At 39.5% G+C, this 16,688-nt stretch overlaps 2 protein-coding genes across 8 annotated transcripts in view; one reads left to right on the forward strand and one right to left on the reverse strand.

Moving 5' to 3' along the window:
• LOC110985922 (acid-sensing ion channel 1B-like) overlaps positions 1–16,688 on the forward strand; it is a 50,720-nt gene that overhangs the window by 3,361 nt on the left and 30,671 nt on the right. The window contains exons 1-3 of one of the 6 annotated variants that reach the window (XM_087131483.1): positions 147–229; positions 1,043–1,088; positions 1,575–1,723. The gene's annotated coding sequence lies outside the window, so the exon portion shown is untranslated. Of the gene's footprint in view, positions 1–95; positions 230–423; positions 1,089–1,574; positions 1,724–5,379; positions 5,456–16,552; positions 16,620–16,688 lie in introns of those variants that run through there. The other 5 variants (XM_087131495.1, XM_087131490.1, XM_022247391.2 and 2 more) reach the window with 5 other exon arrangements.
• On the reverse strand, positions 3,798–16,535 carry LOC110985926 (G protein-coupled receptor 161-like). 2 transcript variants are annotated; one of them, XM_087131511.1, is made up of 2 exons: positions 15,841–16,535; positions 3,798–9,558 (listed from the first exon to the last, which is right to left on the reverse strand). In XM_087131511.1, the coding sequence occupies exon 2, from the start codon at positions 8,651–8,653 to the stop codon at positions 7,571–7,573; it is 1,083 nt and encodes a 360-aa protein (XP_086987637.1). In that variant the 5' UTR covers positions 8,654–9,558; positions 15,841–16,535; the 3' UTR covers positions 3,798–7,570. The 2 variants fall into 2 exon arrangements, with proteins under 2 accessions (XP_086987637.1, XP_086987640.1); XM_087131514.1 differs by lacking the exon at positions 15,841–16,535 and adding an exon at positions 11,179–11,915.

Below are 16,688 nucleotides of genomic sequence, written 5' to 3' on the forward strand. Positions count from 1 at the left end.
CGCATACACGGGACGCGTTTTGGACGCAATGTCCTACGCATCATCAATGGTGTGAACCATGCATGGTCCATTTAATTTCAAAGCACGCCCTCTGTTGTTCCTACTCGATGCGGACACAATGAAACTGCGTGATCTTCAGTATTTTTCATGAAATGAAAAGGAACAGACTAGAAGTGGGAAGTGACAGTGACACACAGGCGGTTAAGTGCTCTTAATCACCATGGATACAGTAGCAAGAGAATTCCCCCTAAAGACTTTCAGGGTAGACAGAGTTCGTGGTCGTCGATTAGATAAGTCTTTGATTTAACAGCTGGCAAATGAAATTATTCTGTGAATTTTCTTTACATTAATGTTTGTCTCTGTGGCGAGGCTTACCTTAACTTAAGTAGGCGGCCTGGCTAGGCCTACATGTACTTGCAATTGTTTGTCTTGAAAAATAATTTTGGCCTTGCGACCCACACTGCGAGGTAAATTTGGAAATTGTTGCCATTTTCGGCTTTTGAAGGGGTTAGGATAAGTGTCCTGAGTGCAAGTAAAGATACATTGAAAAACAGCCTGGGTTTTGATTGGCCCGCATGACTTGACAGCGTGTGTTTCCTGTCAGCAATTTTGTTTCTTTTAAATGAGGGCAGCTCCCAATTCCACGCACAACCAGTCAGTCTGAATATATAAGAGTGGATTTTCAGTTATTTGCATGCCTTGTTTCAATCTCCATGGACCACGGTTACAGCTCTCCTTTTGAGACCTCTACCGATGCTGCCATGTTTGTCTTGTTTCCCGTAGGTACATCGGCAATAGCAATACAATTTCACATATTGACAACAGGGAACAGACTATTTTTCCTTCCAGCCTAGCCTCAGATCGCTTACATTGCTTTAAAGGGTAGAAAAGCAAGATGGCTGCCACATGATAGAGGCCCGTGGGGCTTTGTTTCCTCAGTTCTGATAAACAGTTCCCTTTCAGTATGAGCAAAGTTAGGTTGCGTTGTATTTCATTTCTTATTTCAGACATGGGCTTACCTTTTTTCTTATATTTTGAAAAGCTCACTTAACCACTGTGGGGCTGGGCTGATCCAGGTTTGTCAAGAGGTAGGCTTTAGCTGACATTTGTCTTTTATTTTTCTAGTTTTTGGCGGGTAGAGCAGGGTTTTGATCTGCCAACTCCCCATGGATCTTATTGCCTTGTACTACGCTAAAATCAGTGAAGCAGTGTTTATTTAATTTTATGCATCCATTCGTGTAAGTACTTTATGGTTGCTGGGATGGCGCACACCCTTTCATATTAGGTTTTGAGAAGTGTGTGATGTAAATCAAAATTGCAACAAAAAAAAAATTGCCGTGGAATAAGTGTCAGGAGTGATGTGTGTTGCAAAGTGTCAATGGAAAATGTATGTTAAAGTGGCGACTTCAAGCTCTATGTTACCATTCATCTTAAGTTCATGCATTTTGTCTTGGGGGTATCCTCAGTGCACAAATGCTAATGGAGTTCACAGTTTCTGTTTATGACTTGCTGAGTGAGTGAGGCCATTTAACTTTCTACTTTTAACCTTTGGACTCACATTTTGCACTCCACAGATTTCACCTCCGAGCTTTCTCATCCATAATTTGTCACATCCACTGATCCATGATTCACACTCTTGAAATTTATCTGAATGGAATGAGCCTGCCTTGTAAAGGTGATATATGCAAGAAAGGTACCGGTTGCTTACCCAGATTGAAAACAGGTAAGAGATTAATTGCTATTTTTTTTCAACATTTTGCTCAATCAATTCCTTGTTTTTTGGTTTGTACTACCTATCAATTCAGACAGACAGAGAAACACATTAATTTTATACTGAACTTGACATTTTCAATTAAATTGATGTCTTCGCAACACACCTGAACATTTGCACAGCTTGAGTATATCAGACTAGACAGTGCAACCACTTTCATTTTTTTTCATTCAGTACCCTTGGGACTAAATTCTGCCGCCCTCCTTTATAATATATTATGCTATTAACATTCTATTATTGTAGTGGCCTAGTTTTCTACATCCCATTTCATGTTTGTTTGGCTGAGCAGAAAAAATGGAGACAGGTACTTCCACTGTGCTGTTTTATGCAAAGGAGTCATAACGATGTGTTATTATCCCCAAATGGTTTCCTTCTTGCCAACAATTTGCTACTCCAACTCCATCCATAGTTGTTGGCATTCACTACTGCTGTACATGCACTTCAGCAAATACAAAAATCCATTAGCAGCCAAGTGGTGTAAAGTAAAAAATCCCATTAAGGTGTCGGAGCTTGATTAAGTGAGCTGTGGCAGGTTGATAATCTGATTACTGTGAAAGATGGATGGTACAGGAATTCACAAATGGAAATATGAGAAGTAGCCAGAGACTGGTTTAGTATAATGAGCTAAATTGGTGTATCCTGTCGACTTCATCAAATCAGCTTGATTTGCTTGGCAAAGCAAATTGAGAATTGATTTGCCTAATGATAACGAGCTGCTAGGCGCGTAAAACCCATAGCACCTGATGAATCTGTGCTATTCATACAATAAACACAAGTCAATATTGACATTGATGAAATCCTTTATATACCTGTTATTATACAGAGAGGTCCATGACTGTCCCCGTTTAAAATGCACCTTGGTGCTTTAATCAGTGTTTTTCCCAGTATTTATTTTGTTTATTGAAAAGGTATTACAATGTTAATTTGCATGTATATTACATTTTCGATTTTCCATTATTATTCATGAGAAAAATGTCATGTTTCTTCCCAAACAAAATCTCAATGTTGCCTTAATTTGTGTTTAAAATTGGCAAGAATGTAATATTGCAGTCCTAAATTTTCTTTTATTTAGTGATTTCTTGTTGGGTAAATGCTTTCCAACAAGCAAACAAATCTGCAGCGAGCAAACGTTGGGTTCAAAATTTTAACAGAAACAATAAATTAGACAATATCTCCCCTGATTAACATCTGGGCGACAGCGCCCTCAGTTGTCTGTAATAAAGCATAGATAATTTTGGATATTTTCAGAAAAGTGCACTTTGCAGTACAAGTTAAATACATGTACATGTAGTCTTCACACGCTAAACCAACAGGATACGTCTTTTTCCGGTTTCCTGACCGACCCTAGTTTTCAAGTTCGGCGCGACCCTGATGGAAATGTGGCAACCAGTCTACACGCCCTAGTCGAAATAGTGTCGTTACACTACACCGGCTGTACACACCCAACAGCTGTTCGTCGAAAAAACATTAATGTTGCAAGAAAATTTCTGCAAGTTAATTCTTGGTCTCTTGTCTATGAATGTTGTTTCTGTGATCACGAGTTTTATTTGAGGTTGTTTTGCTCGTATTTGAAGCGAGCGTGTTCCACAAAATTTCCTGCCGCGGCAAGAGGTTAACGCCTGCCCATCTGGATGCATCACGCACGCTTACCACACGATACAGTGACATTGTTGGTCAGTTTGCCTTCGTAATTACCCGACTAGCGTTGAACTTAGTTTATCCATAATTCGTAAGAAATGTCCACTGTGGACATTTTTTTATCGATTAAGGCAAGTTTTTACCACTTTTCGTGGTAATTTTGTCCCCGTTCATGCCATTCAATCAGCACAAAAATTGACCAAAAAATTCCGACCTACCTACCCTACATTTGAGAGGCATTTAGGCCTAAGCAGAAGCAGAACTATTTTTTCGGCCTTATATTCTTTTAGAATATAAAGTGCATAAATATGTGTCGAGGAAAAATTCCTCGGTGGGACTATTTCAAGTATGGTTTTAACTTGATTATATCTAGCTGGAAGAAGTTCAGTTTCCTGGCAAGAATTTCTGAATATTTTATTGTCATTTGTGTAAACATAAATTGAAATTCAGTGTGGTGTTACGAGCATTAAAATTAATTCACGTATAACAATTAAGAATACTTAGAGACGATAAGATAAGTCAAATACGGTTACAGTCACAAAACATTAAAATTAATATAATCATTGTAACACTGAAATTACGCTTGATCACTTTATAAACGAACGGCACTTGGATAAAAACTGTTCAAAGTTCGATTCGAGTCATCTCGGATTGATTATACCATTTTTCTATTTTCACCAGCTCGACTGAATCATTCGAAGAGTGGAATTTGTCCCAAATAATTGATTTCAGCAGGACACGTACCTCATAATGTAATGTGGGTAACTTTAACTTGGGACCGATTATTGTGCTGGTGGATTTATACACCATTGACTTACACCACGGAATTCTTCTTGTTCCCCAACCAGATAGGGATTGAGAATATTTCACAACCAGTAAAAACATTGGATCAATTCCTTCTTCATTTTTCCAACTTGTACTGTGCGAGTTGGGACTGATTGTTATCAATGCAATCATTAAAATGACAAGTGTAAAAGCTAATAAGGGATGCCTGCACAAATTTCAAAGGGGGAATCTGCATTGAAAGTGAATGGAGAATGTTTTTGGCTGCCTTTGCTTGAGCGTGACTGTGCAACCATCTACCTTGTTCCAAGAACGAACACATGAAATGTCTCCATGCTTGACACCTTGTGTCTTGAATCAATTCTAACGTGGTATTGGCAACCTTCATTCGATCGTCCATGATGCGTTGACACTCGCTCTCGGCCACCCCTCGGTGCTCAGACTAATTTTCCAACGCTGTTACTATTGCTTGTGTTCTATTACTATAATTATCATAATTTGAAAAATCAGCAAAGATCCAGCTTCAAGCAGTAAGCCTACAGCCTGCTATTTTGGTTCATTGGTAACCTGTATTACTTTCTGTGCTATACACATATACATATGTACAGGCAGAAAACTGACCCGAATGACCATCTTGAAGCTCCTCAAATCTTATCCCGACAAAGAATGTACATTATCTCTACAGTGAAATAACCAGACAAATACAAAAAATAACCTAAACAATAAAATGTTGACATTCGACTACTGTATTCTTAATACGTCTTACAACATACGTTTGTAAGCAGTGCTGTTGCATTCCGAATCTTTGCAAAACATGAAACACACTCAGAAGGTGATAATTTTTAAATATAAGATTAACTACTTTACTTCGTATTGTTTAATTAACCAGTAACCGGTTATAACTCGTAACTAGTGAAAGTCAAGGTTGTTTTTCGCTTTCATTGTTCCCTTTCTTTTAATGGTTGAACATGATAGTGCTCAGTAATCATGTCGAATCAAAATTTGGCAGCAAGATTCCAAGTTAGCGTGCGCAGGCTAGGGTAAACATACGTATTATAAAGAATTATTACTTTGCCTTATCCATATATATTAAGGTTATTGTTTGTTACTATTATCCCTCAGAGTACTCGATCGACCGACCGATCGATCGATCGATCGATCAAGTAAGTAAGTATAGGATATTGTTTACAACTACAAGTGAGCCAAACTACTGAAGTCTAGTAGGCCTACACAGTGTGAACAAAGGTGTAAATCTGCGCGTACGTGAGTAGACTGAACTAAAGGCAATCTGGTTCGTAAGTGTGACGTCACTTCAGTTTAAACCACGCCCACTGCACATGCATTGCACATAGATCATTGCTCTCCATTATGACATAGATACATGCATTCATCGCCGTTTCCACCAAACCTGTTTACATGGAACCATTGAAGTTAACGCACAACTTCAGCGATCGTCCAATGGGAGCCTGCAAATTGTGGCACCTTTGTGACGAAGTCACTTACGAACCGGATGAACGTTAAGTGAACTGTATATAGTGATACAGAAATGAATGAATACCTTAGCTTTGAACACTCCAGAAAATTATTGAACAAGAGTACAAAGCGTTCAAGTCCACGCTGTGAAAATGGAAAAGCTACAGTTTTCCAAAGTTGCCTGGTGAAATCCACATTTTCTAGCATCGATGCTTTTCAAGATATTGCAACTTTGCGAGAGTGATTATTTTTCTGCAGGGTAGAAAATGTTCCGCAGTGAATGCATTGAATGACATTTTGTTTCCAACAAGGGTAAAGTATCAATTTAACATCTCTTCTATAAAAATGATGGCATGACTATGTTCGTTTGTTTGAGGTATAGACAAAGTGCTTGAACGTGTAACCTTGCTTCAGAAAGTTAATACGACTGAACTATACATTATATTAAGCAAAAGTCACGGCCTAGTTGACATGGCGACAGTTGAAGGCGCATGTTATCCACGGCTTGTGTCAAGACATCTTTTCAATTTGACGAACAAAGCATTCATCTCCATCGGTAAACTACAATGCACAGCATTTATATCACATATTCAGTGTGAACTGGGGCAAATTTCATAGAGCTTTTAAGCACAAAATTTGCTTAAGCGTGAGAAAACCTTACTTGATAAATCAGGTAACCAGCCAAAACTCGCACGAGAAAACCTTACTTGATAAATCAGGTAACCAGCCAAAACTCGCACGAGAAAACCTTGTTTGATAAATCAGGTAACCAGCCAAAACTCGCACGAGAAAACCTTGCTTGGTAAATCAGGTAACCAGCCAAAACTCGCACGAGAAAACCTTACTTGATAAATCAGGTAACCAGCCAAAACTCGCACGAGAAAACCTTGTTTGATAAATCAGGTAACCAGCCAAAACTCGCACGAGAAAACCTTGCTTGAAAAATCAGGTAACCAGCCAAAACTCGCACGAGAAAACCTTACTTGATAAATCAGGTAACCAGCCAAAACTCGCACGAGAAAACCTTGTTTGATAAATCAGGTAACCAGCCAAAACTCGCACGAGAAAACCTTGCTTGATAAATCAGGTAACCAGCCAAAACTCGCACGAGAAAACCTTGTTTGATAAATCAGGTAACCAGCCAAAACTCGCACGAGAAAACCTTGTTTGATAAATCAGGTAACCAGCCAAAACTCGCACGAGAAAACCTTGCTTGATAAATCAGGTAACCAGCCAAAACTCGCACGAGAAAACCTTGTTTGATAAATCAGGTAACCAGCTAGAACTCCATGGGATGTATATTGTTTGGGGATTGTATTTAGCTTTGGTATTCAGATACAGTTTGAGCTGGTAACCTTTGTTTATTAAGTAAAGTTTTTCCCCCTTAAGCAAATTTTGTGCTTCAGCAGCAGCTGTGTAAAATTGGCCCCAGCTGGACATTTTGCGAGAGGATGCAGTATACCGTGAGTCGAGCTATATGGATGACGTGATCGCCGATGACATCACATGTATGAAGAGGGGAGAAGCAAAGACATGGGGGGGGCGTATCAACCTTTTAAAGTGGGATGAGCTTCAATGTCCTGTATAACAAATTTGTGACACCATAGCACACGTTTAACCGAATTTTACCCTTCACTAGTTCATTTCAGTAAAAGATAAAACAATTTGACAAAATAACGTTTGCAAATGTTTAACTGAGAAAGTATCGTGTCATGTGCAATATGTGCCGTCGAATACGGTATCGACATCTTTGCTTTTGTAATAGCTGATTAAGTTGAACATTAATTTGAAAGTACAACCACAAGCCCTTATATCGGGCAAGTCCGTAGGTTAGATGGCCTATTTAGGGCCAAATAATCTTATCGTGACTAAGATCCTTAGTCAGTTCCTGTAGCTCCTGTACAGTCAGATTCGTCTCCGGCATTTCAGTTCTCGCATTAACTTGCTGACTCCTTCCCGAAAAGTTTTGTTCGTCAGTCCGTAAATAAGTGGATTGCATGCGCTATTAAAGATGCACATCCATTGGGCAAATGCAATTGCTTCGAATGAATTGGGTGTACATTGCACAGCTTGGATGATATTTACGATGACATAAGGAGTCCAACAAACTATGAAAGTCCCCACCAGTAGGCTGACAGTCAGCGTGCACTTGTTGCTTCTCATGGTTTTTTTAAAATTTGCCCGATTTTTGCAAGACCTTGATGTGGCATGAATCGTGCTGATTGTACTGTCGTCATGGTAACTGTCATCCAAGACACCAGTCGCTATACACGCAGGGATGTTACTGGCAATATTGGAGACTGGTGCACGGTTACGGAGAGTCACCTGATTTTTAATGACGTCGATCTTACGAGCTTTACGCGCAACTTTCACAATGTTGTAATAAGAGAATGTAATCATCGCCCAGGAGGGGAGTAACACGCCCACTATCATGGCCACCAAATACATTGGTTCCTCCTCCCATTGGATATTACACAGGGCATTATAGGGTTGCAACCCTACACCTTTCCAAATACCAACCACTGGAAAAAGGGATGCGATAGCGGAATACAGCCAAACAATTACGCATGCATTTAAAGATCGATAGAGCGTGAACTTGTTGATGTGCTGGAAGGGGTGGACCGTGTAATGGTACCGTTCATAACTAACCAATCCAAGCGATATGACGGAAACTGAACACAGTAAGCATATGCAGAAACCCACAAATTGGCAGTAAAATCCATCTGGACCGCCTGGCCAGTGGCAAGAAATAGCGTAATACAATGAAGGAGGTTGACTGATGACACCCAGTAGGAGGTCGCTGAGAGCAAGGTTCATGAGAAAGCAGAATGCGGCATCTTGAAGAGCTTTGGTCCGATACACGATGACAAGTGCTAATGTGTTTCCGCATATAATCAGAACCGTGTTGATACTGTTGAAAAACGCCTGTATATACCTGGAGGTTGCGTCGTCGTAACACGTCAAGTTACCGTACATATTTGTGCACATTTTCTGCTTCGATTCAAAGTGAGATAAAGTCAACGCCGAGGTCCTAAGGTTTAAGCAGAGACATGTTGTAAGTGTAGCATTGGACAAGTAAATAGCAACCGAAAGATTATGGTGTCCGACGTCTCGCGTACATTATCCCCTAATGGTATTGTTTGGCGTTGGCCTTGTATTTTGCCGTAGCAATATGCGTTTGAACCAAAGTGTTTTCCTTGAGCTAGCGTTGGGCCGTTGTTACCCAGTAACTGGGTATGACGCAAACATCGTTGAACTCAAAGAAGAACAAACTCTTCGGCGTGTTTGGTAAATGACTTTTGCCTTTTCTTAAGTTTGATGAATTTTTGCCGTTGTCCTTGGTCTCTCAAGATCTTAATGGAAGTACGAACTGTGACTGATAAACGTCAATGATGTCTCAAGCGTTTTTTGAAAGAAACGTTGATGAAGAACTACAAATCAAGTCATCTGTCTGTCTGCCATGAATTCATGAAGGAGCTGTCAAATTTCATTCACACACAGACGGATCGGAAAGGCTTCCTCCCTCGAGAGAGTGGTTCTTTTATATCATGTATACAGTGTGAAATTCAATCTGCTGTAAACAGATCAACTTCGACAGTCATCATGGAAAAAGACCGTCTGATTTTTGAAATCAATCCTAGGCCTTGCCGGCTGAGCACATAACGAAAATGAGAACAATCTCGTTTCTCATTTCTAAGTGTCAAGAGTATACAGACGGCACGCTGCCGAAGCACACCAGGGACCGGGAGAGTAGAAGCTAAGGGAGTCGGTGATGGTGTGTTGCTAGCTGGTTCGTCGGTGTAGTGATATCGGAGAAGGGAAAATTATTACTGCATCATCCTGCAACTCAGTAGCATCCATCTCCGACGGAAATTACACCTGCTTGCGTCGTCCTGCATGAGACACATGAAATACAACCAATTCAATCATTGAGGTAAAAAGGGGATTTATAACATCGGCTCATCATGCAATTAATTGAAATTAAGAATTGTGTTTTGCCAGGTTCCAGGAACCCAACAAGTATATGCGCTACGGAATACGGAAGTGGAAGACTTAGTAAAGCATTTTCCCACTGTGCGATTCACCCGAGAACTACCTTGGAGTGCGTCAAACGCAATTAAACAGCGGTTGTTCTTGAAACACTCCTGAGACATTGTATTTCTCTCTTTGTAAAAGCAGTTTTTTTCCTTCCTTAGTTAGTTTTAAAATTTGAGACAAAGGATTTGGGTAATACAAATTAAGACACTAGATCGGATGTCGCCCCACTTTCGGTCGGGTATTCAGTTATTGGGATTTGTCACAGTCCTGATTCAAATGAAATATCAGTAGGTAAATAAAACAGTGCGCGAAGACTAGCCGAGTAATTCTGGCGATTGAAATAACAATAATAAACAATAAATAAAAATCTTTCCCGGATGTGTAAATGCGAAATTCTTTCTCTACGTTGCCATCAGCGTTTCTTTTCGTTGGATTATTGTCTGGACAAACAAACACATTAAATTAACAGTGCAGTGACGTAAAGGAAAACCATTTTACTTATTTACCAAGTCGAGCAATCATGACAGTCATTCCTGTGCACCTGTCCTCCTTATAATATGCTGTCCAATATTAAACCACTCGAATTGGACGAATGTTTGATGTAGATATACCAAGAAGTGCATGTTTATTCCATGTTATTGACTATATGGACTGAGTGCGGTTATTGCAACGTGCTCCCAGACCTGCCTGTAGTAATTATGAAGAGCAGCAATGCCCTCTTTTTCAAAGTTGGAAACTTCAAAATGAAATTTCCGTCAAGCAGTGAAAATATGTTTTTGACAGGAAAATGAGGTTGAAGTCAAACCTTTTTGATTCAGAATTAAATCAAATTGAGTGTGCGACTTAGTGACGTGTAAAAAATTCCCTTCGCCAAATTGCAAAAAAAAAAAAAGAAAAACAGATCAGAGTAATTGCCAAAGACGCCGAGAACAATGAGAATTACTAAAGAAGTGGGGTAGAATGAATTCAAGAGAATGGGAGTCGCTCCAAGAGTCTAAAGGAACACCCAGCACAATAAGCAGAAAAATTTTTCCAGGCGTATGAAATCTTTCTATGGAATAAATTTTGTGTTTTCATTCTGTAGTCATGAAAGTAGAATATCAGCAATGTTAATTGGTGCTGATGTTTGCCTGATACTGATCGGTTCACTCTCACCTTTAGTAAGACTGGAAAAATCCAACACCCTCTACTGAAGACAAACATGTTCAGGGATTCTTTTCTCCCATTGACCATCAGTGGGTTTAACATTTTCCCAGATACAGATGTAAACTGTAATTTTAAATGCAGTTTTTGTCCGTCTGTTAATGGTATCTATTTTATTATGACTAGGACGACACTTCTCATGTTTGACGAGTAAATAAAACTGGCGAAATAAAAGCTGATAAAATTTACTCTCTGGGCTTCAACGTTTGCAGTTCTAACTATGAACGCAAGCACAAACAATCTGAAATGGATGGTATAACAGAGATACTTACAACTCGTTGACTTCAGGCTCTGTCACATTTTTGCGTATATCAAGTCCTTATGAGGTCCTCATTAAAATTTTTCAATACGCAACCGTACGCTCCAAATTTCGAAGTTTTTCGAGGACTCTGACTTATGGGTTACGCACATCTAGGGTAAAAGTAACGAATTCAGCGCCTCCATCGCGTATGAGGTGAGTAGGAAATGCGTATGCAGTGCGCTACACTATTTTTCTTGCAGCAAATAGCTGCGTATGCAGTGCGCATGCCGATCGTATTCCGGACGCATCTGACTCATGTCGACCGCACGTCTGACGCACTTCCGACGAATGCAGAGCGTCTTCCGAGCGTATTCTCGCCGCAGGTTCACGATGCCATGTTGGATGACAGCAATCATGTGGTCTCGCCGGTTCTAGCCAGGATTTGCCATCTTTAGGAGGTCTGTTCAGCCTGAAGTCTAGAGGAGCCATGATATTTATACCAAAATCTCGAGTGTACCTTGGATGTACGGCAAGTACGCCATCTGTACGCCGTCTGTGCGTTTCTCATTACAAATAAGTTACAAATAAGTACAATGCGCTGCACGATGGACGAACGGTACAGATTCGTGCAACTTACGTCGGCATTCGCTATGAGTTCGTTCAGCGTGCGTTGTATCTGCACTGCAAGTACGCTATGTATGCGTCCAATATATGCGGCTCATACGCTGACGGGGTGTGTGCCAGGAGGTCAGCGTATAATTGCGTATGAACTGCTTAAGCCCACACACACATAGCGTACTCGTACCGTGTTCGACTGATGCAGGACCGATGCACTGCGTATTTATAACTTATGACCTACGTAACAGCTTACCCAGCGTAGTTTTGTGAATGCCCGAAGCTTTAAGGCGTACTGGGCAGTACTGTGCGCATGCCTGCGTACACAAAACGTAGGCAATACGATTGAGATGCATTTGAGGTGCGTATTGTGCGTACGACTGCGTATGAAAAAAACGCCGATGTGCAACTCATAAAGACTTAGGATACGCAGAAGTGTTACAGGGCCCTGCCATTAGATACCAAGGGAGATTCGAAACGATTGTAGTTATTAGCAAGCATCCACCGCAGCATTGTCAAAATATTTTGCAGCGCTGTATCAAGACAGCTGATTTTAACCGTTAAAGCTTTTGAGGTGTTCTCCAAAATTCCTGCAATGCCAAGAGAGGCTGTTTTTCTATCTGTTTAACTACTGGAAGCTTTTTAATCAAAACGTCTGTAATGTATTAACTTACACCCTTCAGTAGCCTTCATGCGATGATCAATAACCAGTGTTTGACGATGGGACGACAAAACACGCAAGCAGTCTGTGATAATGTACAAGGTTTACAAAGCACTTCAGATGCATACAGTCATTTATCAGTGAATTATGAAAAGAAAGTTGGATTTCTTCTCTAAATAAAGCATTTTACGCCATAAGGAAAACGCTCAGGGAGATCAGTCGGTTTTCACTGTTTTTTTTACTTTATGATAGGTTTCGGTAAACCCTAATTAGAATCTTTAATATTTGTATACCAGAAAATGCATCTTTTGTTCAAAACTATAACGGTCGATAGCATGGCAATGGACACATTTCAGACAAGTTTCTTGATTTACAACAAATTCTTTGAGCTGGGACACTTATGCTAGAATGATAAACGGGTATGTGCTCTCAAAATCAAGTGTACGTGATTCTCCCGAGAAATGAGATTTTTAAAAGTCTAAGTGATGAAGTCCTAACAAGTATGGTCTTAATTTCAATTGTTTACGTTCCCTCCATAAGGCAAGTCATATTTATGACCAAGACCATTCATATTTTTTGAAGCAATTAGTTGATTTCCCCTCGCTATAGGCAGGGATATTAAAGGATCAATGTAATGATTTTTCTTAGAACACTTTTTATGAACGCTGAACTCTTCTGCGATGTATGAAAACTGTCTGATTTATGTTTGGGACTAAGTGAACTGTAAAGTGCACTTTTTCAATTATTTAAAACAATAAGTTTTTCCAGACGAGTGAGGGCGCTGTTAGTGTGATGTAAATCCAGGGATACACTGTTTAGTATGCAATTTTTCGTGTTCTAATTTTGAACCCAAATTTTGCTTTTCAAAAACATTTCTGTGAAAAGGTTGCTTGCTGGCTTTGTGCCATCTACGTTTACAAAAATTGCCAAAGGAAATTGAAATCTTCGATAGCGAAGTAAAAGAAAATTCTCCTATCTTTTGGTGCATAATTAATGCAACATTGAGGTTCAATGCCTCTGATTACATCACAGTTTTGCTTATGAATATGCAAAGCTAAAGTAGCATAAAACATAAAAGACCCAGAATACAGATTAAAAATGTTAAACAAATAGAAAAAAATCAGGATAACTGAACCACAATGCTGGTGCAATTTCAAAGTTTTTAGTACAATATTATTATTACATGATCCCTTTTAGTATCTCTCGGCTTTCTCAAATGAACCAAAACAGCCTCGTATGTAGGAGTTTCAAATGTTTGGTATGCAGATTGAAGATCTGTTTTATACTTTACACTTTCACATTATATCTAGACAATAAATTCATCATGTTTTTCATTCACCGGTTTTTGCTAGGACAGCTATTGCGATGTTTGTGTGGAATTTAATACTCAACACAATCACAAAGTGAGATGTTTGTCATTAACCCTTGCCTTCTGATATCGCTGAGGTCGAGCAAAACACTTGCCTGGTTTGATAATTTGACAAGTGAGGCATGACTCGAATATTCCCTTTTCAATCTAGCACCATGAAATGGCATTGAGTTTTGAGACACCTTGTCAGTCAATAGTATTTCCAATTGTTCGCCTCGACTTTGTAGTGTGTAGTGCAGGAATTGACAGCCCCCCAAATAAAAGCAGCCTGAACCGACCGCACTCACAAGGAATAGGAAAAGAAATAAGATACAAGTGGCCGGAAGCTCATACTTCAGTGTGAATTTCATGACACTGTCGAAAAAAAACCTTCATTGCAGCTATCCGTGTTTGAACAACGCTCAAGCGTGTCAAAAGGGGTTTCAGGCTATGACTTTTGAATGTTGGTGGCCTTTGAATCAGGTTTTTGTATGCAATGAATCACTGACGTCTACTGGTGAGTGGGACGGCTCTCAAACTGTACAAACTGCACGTATGACATTTTTGCTTTAGATTATTATTAATCAGTCCCTTTTTTCTCAACCCCCTTTTTTTCTGGTTTTTAATCAACCGTTACATTCCTAACCATCCACTAACTCTTTTGTGCCATGCAACAAAGAGAAAATGAACAAGAAGTGAGATGAGGGATGCTGAAAACAATCTTAAAAGTCAATGGAGTCCCGTCTTGCTATCTGCGTGTTCGACATGCAAGATGTGCTCGCGTGGTGACGTATTACTTGACATCGCCTTTCCATGAGATATACCTACACGCAAGTAAATTACATAGCTCGTGTAATCGGATCTGCCAGGAAATTGACAATGATTCAAGATATTTTGCGGTGTCAGGATCGAATTGGATTCTAAATAAGTCGACTTCTTTTCAGCATTTGATATTTAGTATAAGGCCCCAAAAAGCTGCATTTCACTCAGCCTAAAAATCAAACTATGACGGCAGTGAACACCAATTACGAAAGATTAAATATATTCAAGTTAATGGGAATCAAATGTTCCTATGAGGTAAGATATTGTCACCCAGTGTCTTCATAATATTACTGTCATCAATGTATTTGCACGTGTGAACTCAATGATGCTTCTATACACACGAGTGTGGGTGATTGATATGCCTCACGTTCATTACCGTATGTTTGTTTAGAAAACCACAGTACACAGCATGTATCTGTAGAAAGGTTTGATGGGGCATGCACTATTGCGGTAAACACGATATTACATACCAGTATTTTTTATGATACTTGGCAATTTTTAATAGAAGATTCCAAAGTTGTTTTTGACAGTGTGAAATTGGCTTCTTAATGCTTTGCTTGCGTGAGAACGACAAACGAACATTCGTGACTTCTCACGGAAGTATTCCCACCCATTATAACCTTTCGCTTTCAAATTAATTGAAGGCAGTTTTGGAATTAGTTTTTCGGCCGCAGAGACACCTAAAGCACAGATTTGTATTATTCGTGCTTATGATAATGAGCTGCAGTTTTTTGTTCGATGCAGATTTTGTAGACATTATTGCAGAAATACGTAGTCCACTAAAAAAATTGTTGAGTAGAATCACACGCTCTGTTATAATCGGACCAGCGGTACAATCAGTAACAACCTCAATACTCAAGCAAATGAAATATTTCCAAATCAACCGTGGAGCGGAAGGGTACAATGCAGAAATGTAAAGCAAAAGTGGGCCAATAATTGGCGAAAATTCAAGACAGCAGATGGATTACAAATGTCAAACTGAGGCGTTAAAATACACGATAAAAGTATTAAATCTTATAAAAATTATTCCAGATTAGTATTTTGTCTTACTGGTGTTGTTGTATACTAATTTCCTAATTCAGCATTTTTGCAGAATCGGGACGAACAATTTGTTTTGCATCGAGCAAACAAAACCGCCCTATTGTTTTCGAAGCTAAATAAATTTATGGAACTTAATAAATTCAGATTCCTGCTTTTCATATCACAAAAATAAAATGATTTAATTAAAATGGCTGATGTACACATACCTTGCAACTCCACATTTGTTTATGTCCAGTCAGTTAGGCACGATGACGTACTTCTTCTGCAGTGCATTTTTTTTCTACCAAAATGATTTCAGTTCAGGCTTTTGACGCTTGTGTTGGTTTGAGTGGAGATTCGAAGTCCAATAACGGGCAACATAATTTGGTGTTGTCGGGTTGCTTGTCTTGGCAAACTGTTGTAGGCGACTGGCGTCTCTCATTTCTCCGGTGTTGACTGTATACCACGCAAAGTGTGTCGCTCAAATGTGTATTTACCATCACAAAGATGAAAAAGATATCCACAACCAAGAAAATTGAGGTGATGATGAGAGCCAATGGTGTGAGGTGTTTTAGAACTGTCCCAGGCTGAACATTAAGGTTTCCAGCTTGACAAGTCGGTCGGATGGCATCGTGGCTTTCTGTTGAAATCGAGCACCCGCTGAGTTCGGGATGCTAGTTTGCTCTTTGAGTTTGCAGTTATGACTTACAGGGAATGATTAATATCGCCGTAAGAGGGCGTCTGACTCTATAAATAATGAAATATCCAAAGAGTATCGCAAATGAGCGTTTTCTCGACAGCTTTATACATTGTGTTGACGGTCTTCCACGAGTATTTTATGGTGTTTGTTGTTGAACTTATGACATCTTCCACGAGTATTTTATGGTCTTTGTTGTTGAACTTATGACATTCTTACACGAGTGTGTTTTATTTAATCAGACAGGAAAGTCAGCGATGACACATCTATCGGAGACATCTGATGCGATTCTGAAACAATATCAGAATGGTACAGGTTCCAATCACGATATTCATAACCTGAGTAGCTTGCCTAGTGATACTCGTCTGGGAATGAATT

This window comes from Acanthaster planci, linkage group LG02 (genome assembly GCF_054643075.1).
Source record: "Acanthaster planci isolate LZ-2023a linkage group LG02, COTS_SCS, whole genome shotgun sequence".
Lineage (NCBI taxonomy): Eukaryota > Metazoa > Echinodermata > Asteroidea > Valvatida > Acanthasteridae > Acanthaster > Acanthaster planci.